Source organism: Rutidosis leptorrhynchoides, chromosome 4, assembly GCF_046630445.1.
Source record: "Rutidosis leptorrhynchoides isolate AG116_Rl617_1_P2 chromosome 4, CSIRO_AGI_Rlap_v1, whole genome shotgun sequence".
NCBI lineage: Eukaryota > Viridiplantae > Streptophyta > Magnoliopsida > Asterales > Asteraceae > Rutidosis > Rutidosis leptorrhynchoides.
The window spans coordinates 109,938,749-109,948,434 of record NC_092336.1 but is presented as its reverse complement, the minus strand read 5'-3'; the positions used below and the strand labels follow the sequence as shown (position 1 = coordinate 109,948,434).

At 32.9% G+C, this 9,686-nt stretch overlaps 2 protein-coding genes across 2 annotated transcripts; both read left to right on the top strand.

Moving 5' to 3' along the window:
- Positions 1 to 875: 875 nt before the first annotated feature.
- On the top strand, positions 876 to 5,264 carry LOC139844012 (uncharacterized). The gene is made up of 3 exons (XM_071834207.1): positions 876 to 1,039; positions 1,206 to 1,411; positions 4,650 to 5,264. Exons 1-3 carry the CDS (start codon positions 947 to 949, stop codon positions 4,945 to 4,947), a joined length of 597 nt encoding a protein of 198 aa, XP_071690308.1. The 5' UTR covers positions 876 to 946; the 3' UTR covers positions 4,948 to 5,264.
- A 615-nt stretch (positions 5,265 to 5,879) lies between these two features.
- LOC139904306 (reticulon-like protein B9) lies at positions 5,880 to 7,710 on the top strand. Its single transcript, XM_071886240.1, has 5 exons — positions 5,880 to 6,003; positions 6,106 to 6,286; positions 6,376 to 6,505; positions 7,285 to 7,354; positions 7,446 to 7,710. The coding sequence occupies exons 1-5, from the start codon at positions 5,907 to 5,909 to the stop codon at positions 7,613 to 7,615; spliced, it is 648 nt and encodes a 215-aa protein (XP_071742341.1). The 5' UTR covers positions 5,880 to 5,906; the 3' UTR covers positions 7,616 to 7,710.
- Positions 7,711 to 9,686: the final 1,976 nt, after the last annotated feature.

Genomic DNA, 9,686 nt, shown 5'->3' with positions numbered 1-9,686 from the left:
TCTTAGTTTTATTTATTATAACAGGTTGTGAAAAGGTTTTCGTTTAAAAGTATTGGGAAGCGGGATTTCTGCTCGTGTAATTTGAAACTCGAGATCAGAACCTGACAGTTCATTGGGACACCGTCCCAATTGTTTGGACGCTGTCCAGACAGCTGGACGCCGTCCAGATGTACTAGTCCAGAAAAAAAAATTTTAGTGTGTTTTTGGTATAACGAGGTTGGGGTGTTACAATTTTTCAATCTCTCATTTACAACTTATAATTTTTTATGTTTTTCACAACTTTTTGTCTCTCAAATCCCGCTCAACATTAATTTCACTATCAACATACGAGTGGGTGAGTTATGAAATCTCGTGTGGACTCCGATAAGTGACTCCTAACTGCCGTTAGAAAAATGTATATGTATCCGTTATCGTGATCCCGACAATCTCGAAGCGAAGTGCAACCACACCTGATTAATACCAAACAAAATTTTCAATCCCTTCTCATTTTGTCACGACACGTCATCAAAACAACCTAGCCAAATGCAATACAACTTGTCATCATGCAACCATATATTAAAATTAAATTTTTATATTAATATAATATAATTATAATTAAAACATAGTCTCGTATAATATATGAAAAAAACAATAACCATGAGGGTGCTGGTGGCATGTTAAGTCCCTTACCTTCCAATGTGGAGGTCAAGGGTTCGATTCTTTGCACCCACAAAGTTATTCTACCTCATGGTCACAGAGGTTCGCCTGCAATGACTCCGGGTCGGTAGCTACCAAATAAAAAACAATTAAAAAAAACTTTTTATTAAAATAAGAAAAAGAAAAAGCAACCAAAAATAAAGTCCTTCCAACCTCTTCTCCTCTTAAAAGCGGTGTCTGTGCAACTACAACAGCACAGCAGGTTTACACAGCACAGCAGCACCTGCTGCTCACGCTCTTATCGTCGTTAATGGCGGTCTCAGTCTCCGTTCTCATCTCCATCATCTCTCTTCACCTCTTGGCCTTCGTTCTCGCCATCGGCGCCGAACGCCGTCGTAGCACGGTACTCGCTTCTCTCAAATTATACATACGTACTTCCTCCGTCGCAATTTAATAGTTATAAAGTTATTAAATAACTCCACCTAATGGAAGTGGACCGTTAATTATGTGATATGCGCTAAGTAGAAATTTTAATAGTTTATTTGTTATGCGTTTGTTAATTAAATTAGGCAAAAGTGGTTCCGGATCGGTACGATGAGTACAAATACTGTGTTTACGATTCCGATGCATCAACGGTGTACGGTTTATCGGCGTTTGGATTGTTATTGATTAGTCAAATGATTGTTAACGGCGTTACAAAGTGTCTGTGTTTTGGTAAAGGACTTGTGAGAGGCTGTTCAAGGACTACCGCTATCGTCTTCTTCATTTTCTCTTGGTGAGTTTTTTTTTAATTAATTTTAATTATAATTAAAATTTGTCGGTGAAATGTTGATATGTATGATTGAAGTTGAATATGACGTGTTAATTTATAATTTGTCATTAATTAATTAATTGTGTTAATTTTGATAATTTAGTTTTAGCTAAGGTTTGTGTTGGTCCTTCATGTGCTCGTTTGGTTATAATAGTGATTGTTACGGAATAATGAATAATTGAAACGAATTTTGTCTCTTAATACTGGTTCAGCACATGGAAATTGTAGCTAGTACTTTTTTAATTGAAATTCTATTACAAATGTATCTTTTGAAAATATAATTTGAAATATGTATATGTATATATAGATTGATTGGGGACGATCCTTACTGCTACTATATGCATCCCTGCGCACTCTTACATGTTGGATCACATGCCCCTAACTTTCCATTTACAGCAGTATGAATATTTTCCCCATATTAATTAGCTGTTATATGTAGCTAATGTGAAGTGACAGATGTATAGAATTTGTATTTGTTAGAGTATGTGGGGTATGAATATATGAGGTATAGAATTTCTATTTATGTTGGTTGTCTTTTATTGTTAGTTTTAGCTTATTGTATGGGTACTTGTATTTGTTTGTGTTTCGGGATTGGTTTTGTGATCGGGTTGCTCAAGGCTCGGGTTTAGTTAGCTTTTGCTCTTTGGTTTGTGTTAAGGATTGTTTACTGTTTCCGAGCCTTGAAGCGCTTTTGTTTCGTTTGTATCTTTGTTCGTCCTTTTCATCTATTGATGAAAAGACTTTGTGAATGTTATCGTTATTTTAGCCAAAAAAAAATATGAGGTATTTGGCTGCTGGAATGATATATGGGGCTTGTGGTACAACTTTATTGATATGGTTAAAATTCATCTTAATGTGCTTACAAACGCGTCTTCGGCCAGGGGGGCAACATGGGCAACTGACGAGTGCCCAAAAATTTAAAAGGACCCTAAAAATTGAAAGTTATATATAAATTTTAAAATTAAAAGGGACAAAACACTTTGTTGTAGCATGTATTAAAATAAGAAAATATTTATGTTAGGAGGGTAGTTTTATTTATCTATGTAACAGTTTAATTATAATTAGAAGACAAAACACTTGGCTTGGCTGTTTTGAGAACCTTTTTATTAATAATTTTTGGTATTATCTTTTATATGTTTTAAAAAACTTAACATTTACAAGGGCTCATTTATAAATTCGTACAGGGCCTTTTAAAAGGCCCAGAACGCCCCCATCAAGGGCGTTTAGGAGTTATTGTTCGTGAACGCCAATAACGTATGGTCTTTCATTAGATATTGTGATTTTAATAAATATTATACTTATGTACATGCAGGTTTTGTATTTTCCATGTTGATTTCTAGTGTGGAGAATTCATCTGTTTATTGTACTCTAGTATTTTTAATGTCTCTTCAGTTTCTGTCAAAAATAGTTTTTGCTAACTAATCTGGTGTACCATGCATTTTACACTGATTTATGCATTTAACAGTCGTGCTTTATTAATAAATCAAGATAAATCAAGATTGTATCATGCCGATTGTATTCCAAAAAAAGATGCCAGTAAGGTTAACCATGCAAGAATATAGGATCGTTTTTTAATTGTTTTCACATCTTTACATGGACTGCAATCCAAGTTATTTTTAATATGTTGTCCATGGGGAGTGTATTGCAAACCTGTGTCATATTTTTCTCATTCAAGAAAAAAAGGGTATCGAACGTTTAGACATACTTGGCCTCTTTTATGCATGCTAACGATGTACTGATACTAAAGTTAACTTTCGCTTGTCATCCATTACACATATATGTATTTTAATTTTCTTGAAATCGTTGCATTTCATGCATACAATCTATGTGACTATGTGTACTACATTTCCATGTGATGTTTTAGCTGATGATTGCATTGAATGGATATGCATACTGCCATGTGACTATCTGAGTCATCTGGCTTTTATTTTAGGGTACAATACAGAACCAATATGCATCACCCGTTTACAATTTCAAATGAATAATAAGAATTCATTAGGAAGATTAAAGGAGTGTTGCACTGTTATATGCTTCGAGCTATATTTACACCTTGAACTAAATTAGATGTCATGACGTAGAAGACATACGCGTTCTGTTTTTCATGCTTCCATTGGAATCATATAATTTTAGCTACTGATATGTTGTTCTTACTGTTCACATATAATACCTGGGTTAATTTAGCAGGTTGCTTTTAGCTAATGATAATGGTTTGGGTTGCCCCTAAATAGTTTGTGTCCTTTATTATCCAATTTACGTTAGATAATTAATTATGCTCGTATTCGTTGTCAATCTTATAGTTGAACTAACTGATTCAAGAGGTATTATGCATTAAATCACACTTTGGGTGAGTTTTAACCCGTTTCCTTTTGAGCTAATATTTCAATTCACTCGCTTAATCCATATCTACCGATAAATAAGTAAATGAGCCATAATTGCCACTAATATTTAAAGCAGGTAAAAACCCAGATGGAGACTTTTTCAAATACAAGTAAACACCACTGGCCCAATTTACATGTACCATGGTTGCAAACGACGGTTGCAGCGGCCGTTGCGGCGGTTTGGTAACTAGTCTATCCCGTTTCGCCCAAAAAACCCAAAAAACGTCTAATTAGTCGGTCAACGCTAAAAAATCAGGTCAAATCGGCCAAGTAATGACTTTTTATGGCCTTGTTCTAGTGTAAACGAAAATCCTAAGCCCATTTAAAATTAGCCGGGAAAATAACCGACTTACATATTATCCCTTAAAGATAAATTAATAAATAAATATACTATAATTATAGAAAACATTATAATAAAAGCTATATATCATTTAAACGAATACCCCATCATTTTATTTGTAATTCATTTATTTTTGAAATATTTATGTATGAATTTTTTTATATTTATTTAATATAATACGTAGTAATATTTAAAAGTCAACGTTAGTCATTGTCCGTCTTGACCCCGTCTCGACTAAATCGACCTTTCAAGGTCTTGACCGACTCGTCTCCGTGTCGCGCTTTTTCTAACCTTGACCTGTACGCACTTTTCGTTTTTTTAATATTCATGGTCGTCACTAAGTAGTTGATAAAACCTAGTAGTATTTGAACCCAAGATCTACTATTATGGTACCTAAAATGTTTATGAGAATTTATGAGTTTACTGACTCAAGGTTTCACACAGGTTTGTCTGATGGTTTGTTTCTCTATGAACATGTGAACAGGATTACCTTTTTAGGTGCAGAAGCATGTTTGGGTGCAGCATCTGCAAAAAATGCTTATCACACTAAATATCGAAGCATCTTCGGGGCTGATGATCTGTCATGTGAGACCCTACGCAAAGGCGTATTTGCTGGTGGGGCCGCTTTGATATTCCTTTCAATGGTGTCATCGATTGTTTACTATTTGGTTCATTATAGGGCGGATACGGGTGGATGGGAGAAGCATGAAAATGAAGGTTTGGGTATGACTTCTTTAGAAGCTCAGGATCACACGAGTGCCGGTCGGTTTGAAAAGCTTTGATCAAGTTACAATGGCTGCAAGTAATATTTAAGAAACAAACTTATGAAGAATTTATTAAGAAATGTTTAAGCTTTATTAATTAATGATCTAGTAATGTATATGTATAGGTATATATTATGTTGTCTTAGACAAGTCTATATCTTATCTATTTTGTATGTGGAGGTTTTTAAATCCTGTTTTCACAAGCTTGTGAATTGTGATGGTGCATTAAACATGAAACCGGATGTTAGGGCTGGAACTGTGACCTTACCCGACCCATTTAATAATATCCATCAATCAAAGTATATGCTTTAGAAGTAGTATGACATTCTCTTGTATCAAATTGATATTCAGTTTAATGTCATCATCATATAGGATGCCTAGTTTATTTGTACGAATAACTTCCTTTTTTTTATGGAAGTTAGAGAGTTTATTAAATTAATATTATGTTACACTTAGAAAGCTTTAGTAAACTTTTTTCTATCTATTATTTTATGGAACGACAACTCAAACACCAAACACGAATTTATCTACGAATATGTTTACGACATGCTTGAAACCCCAACCTCATATACCGCTAGGCTAGAAGTCTTTAGTAAGCTGTATGATTCTTATCGTATGTTTTAATAGCATAAGTTAGCAGATTCTTTATTTATTTATTTAGAACTTTTTACACAAGCTCATATCATGACTAATACAGTAGTATTTTTAATTTAATTTAGGTAAAAAGAAAGCTAAATCCATCTCAAAACAATAAAGGAAACAAAGGTATAAAGTAAAAACTTTTACATACCATTCCCTAGGACACATTCCAAAGTCATCCCTTTCTTCATTTTGTTAAACCTTTCTTAAACACAAAGCTTAGAACCTCTTCTAATTATAAGTTAGACACTAAATGAGTTTTTTGATACATTTATAATCCTCCTGCTAATACCTAACCAGACTTCGAAATAATTTCGAACCTTGTTTAACTTGAGACCATGTCGAAATCTTCTTCCGATTCAGATCATGAAAATACACATCAAGACACAATAAAGCTCAAAGGATATTTTCATTCCATCATTGGACAAGGGCAGGGTATGTCCTAACTAAAGCATCCATTTTTAAAACCTTATATCAATCAAAATGTAGTCGATTAATTTCTCCTATTGACGTAAAGTTTGATTTTTGCACTTGCAGTATCAGACGTGCTATTATGGAGAAACACAAGATTATCGGCGTCAATCTTATTAGGTGTAACTGCAATATGGTCTCTTTTCGAGGTTTACGAGTATAACATCATATCTTTTATTTGTCACGTTTCAATCCTTGCCATGTTGATCATTTACATCACATATGCCATGGCCAAATATACTCAATGGTAACACTTTCATCCTATTTATATAACTTTTAAACTTGTAAATTTGTCATCAAGCAGCTAACATTTGCCTTTATAAAATTTTCATGTAGGGATCTTCCTGATTTTGAAGAAATCACCATACCCGAATCAACATTCAAATGGTTGTACAAAAAAACAAATAGTTTGTTACTTCAATTCTATTATACAGCAAGTGGAGAAGACATCACTACTTTCTTTTTGGTACGTATTGAATTTAATTACATACAAGTAACTAACACGGTAGGGTTGTGAATGGTATGGGATCGGACCAAATTACCTAACTTGGTTTGGTTCCGTATTGAGTCCCATCTTATCGCAAAAAGTCGGACCAAGGACCAGACTATATAATATATGTTCGGTTCCGGTAAATTCGGAACGGTTTCGGGAAAAAGTCTTCCCGTTTCATAAGCATATGATATATAAAATGTATACAAATATGATATATAAAAAGTGAATAACAGACTTTTCATATATGTAAGGAATAATACCCGTTTTGAAATTAAGTTATAGACACTGTCATAATATAAAATAAATGACCAATTAATATTCAAATTCAAATTTTAGACTAAAAATTAAGATCCGTTGGTTATTAAATGAACTAGTAGGTCTTCTTAAATATCTGCGAACAAGATTATATGCATTGGTTATTTAAAAAGATTTGTGAACAAAACTACACGAAATAAGATTCGTTGGTTACTTAAATTATATGCATAAATATCAATTCATTAAAGGACCAAGATAAAGTGAGCAAACTAGATCTATCGAATGTAATATTCGATCCGCTATGTTTCACTTTTAACGTGTTAGGTCCGTCCAGTACCGAGGACCGAAAAATATGAAAATTAAGGACTATGGAGTATGGACTGTATCGAAACTCCTTAGGAATGCTTGGTTAACTACATACGTACAGCTTGTATTGATTAATTAAACATATTCACGAGGTAATTTTTCGCCTAATATGTGTTATTTGGGGTTTGCAGACAATGGCATTCTTATGGATGATATCAGTTATTGGAAGTCATTTCAGTTCATTAAATCTTCTCTACCTTTGTAAGTTTTGATGGTTATGTATTTCTAAAATGCAATGGCGCACTAATATCATATCCGGTCTTATTTATGGATGTGAACGATCTTTTTGTAGGCTTTCTTTGTATCGAAATCCTACCGGCTCTTTATGAACGAAATGAACACGAAGTAGATTATCTTGTAAATAAAGGAATCAGAGATATGAAACATCTAATGGAGCAATTTGGTTCTAACATCCTTAACAAGATCCCAAGAGGAAAAGTGAAAGAAAAGAAACACAATTAAATGATCAATTAATTAACCATACCAAATTTATTGTACTATAGTGTTTGAGACATTTACATGTGACAAATTTATGTACATAAATAATTGCTACTGAATTCCGTTAAGTGTTTATATGGTGTAAATTGATGTTGGTGGTAACGGCTAACAAATGTATATCTAATACGAAACCGGGTTTTATCCTGTTTTTTTTTTTTTTTTTTTTTTTTTTTTTTTTTTTTTTTTTATTTCATAAAGTAGGTAGTTACATTCATGGGAAAACGTACAATAATGTTCAGATATGAACATATGATAAAAGTTAAAAATTTTTATTATTAATAATAAAAATATATATAGAATAATTTTTAACAGAAAACAATAAAAAAATGTGTATACCTCATGATTATTAAAACAAAAAAAAACCTGCACGACTTCAATCTCAATATATATACCTCTTGTTTATATTAAACGAAGCATAAGGGCATTGTGACGTAAGTAGTAAAAAAGAGGTACTAATCATAGCGCTAACATGACCCAATTATGAAGCCTCATTTGTAGAAGTTTTAGTATAGTATAGTAATAGTAATGGAAAAAAAAAGATTATCATTTCAAGTCGACACTGAATAGTTACAGAAAGATAAGTGATATGTACCCGTCAAAATTTATTCGTGCACTATTAAACTCGATTTAGAAGGTTGTACTGTACAATATTACGAAACTTGTTTAATGGTGTACCAAAAAATTCTGATAGTGTACGAAAATTTTAATGTGATATATTTATTTCATTATATAAAGTTTTCATTTTATATTTTTTGACAACTAATAAATTTGATAAAGTTGCCGTTCTAAATTTTTTTATTCATAAAGTGAATTCTTAATTATACTAGATGACAACCTCTTGACCTTGAGATTCAAGATGTTAAGATTCTTAACCTAACAAATTCCCAATTAGTAGTAAAAAATACTCTATTGGCAAATTAAAGATTATAAGGAAAGGATAGAGCAATTTAAGCCCACGCATTGCGCGAAATTAGAATAAAAGTCACAAGTCAACTTATGAAAACATGATAAAAACAAAATAAGACTATGTCATGTGGATCACCTTATCCCCCACACACACCATATATAATAGATATATAATATATAATTACTCGTTGAAAATTTAAGAAAAATGGCAAGAGAATGGAAAACAAGATTAGCTGAATCAAGACTAATGCAGGAAGGTTTTGCAGACCATGCAGTTATAGCGTTGTGGTTAGCATTGGTCACTTTTTCTATCTTCACAATGATCATATTTTCATGTGCAGATGGTTCCTCAGCCAAAGACAAGTCCAGTCCCGACCACCATGCTGCCGGGTGTGGTGCTGCCTGTGGGGGTGGTTGTGGTGCATGAGCTCGATTCATGGTTGCGGCGAACACTCGTTACTACGAGTTCTATATACAAAGAAAGATAGTTATAAAGTGGAGTAAATTCATTCAAGACGTATTTATCAATTAGCATCAAGATTCTTGAATAAATTTTGTAAGGTGATTATAACTCTCCTTTTTTAAATATAAGATCATTCTTTACGGTAAATGAACATGTTGTGCTGTTGTGGGAAGAATATTGCTGACATGACATTATTGTAGGATTGAAGGGACGTTATGGTAAATGTATTGCTGTGGTGTTGTGATGTGTGAGTAAAATATAATTGATATTAAAAAATTAATATTGTATTTAAATAAAATAAAAACTGTTTGGTTGAAACCATCGTTGTGAGCCCGTAGTTTGCCCATACAACACCACAACATTTATCCCCACAACTGTCTCGCAATGCCCGTTGTGGTGTTGTGGGGGTACCATGTCAACAACGACAAATTTTTTGTTTGGCATCTTGAATGGTCTAATATGAAATTTTAAAATGTTAGGTCTATATTTATTCAATATGTTTATGCTATAAAAAAATTCTTTGTAATATCAAAATAGTTTCTATATCTATAAATTATGGAGGGAAGAACAAAACAGCAAGAGTTACGGAGAGAAATGTTACTACGTTTTAGTGTGATGTGACAATGTTGTACGAAATCGCTTCTAGATAGCTTTTTAGGCTAGGTT

Coding starts and splice junctions, on each gene's coding strand:
- LOC139904306 (XM_071886240.1), top strand. CDS start 5,907: ATGTCGAAATCTTCTTCCGATTCAGATCATGAAAATACACATCAAGAC. Junction 6,004..6,105: donor CATCATTGGACAAGGGCAGG/GTATGTCCTAAC, acceptor TTGCACTTGCAG/TATCAGACGTGCTATTATGG. Junction 6,287..6,375: donor ATGGCCAAATATACTCAATG/GTAACACTTTCA, acceptor ATTTTCATGTAG/GGATCTTCCTGATTTTGAAG.
- LOC139844012 (XM_071834207.1), top strand. CDS start 947: ATGGCGGTCTCAGTCTCCGTTCTCATCTCCATCATCTCTCTTCACCTC. Junction 1,040..1,205: donor CCGAACGCCGTCGTAGCACG/GTACTCGCTTCT, acceptor TAATTAAATTAG/GCAAAAGTGGTTCCGGATCG. Junction 1,412..4,649: donor GTCTTCTTCATTTTCTCTTG/GTGAGTTTTTTT, acceptor ACATGTGAACAG/GATTACCTTTTTAGGTGCAG.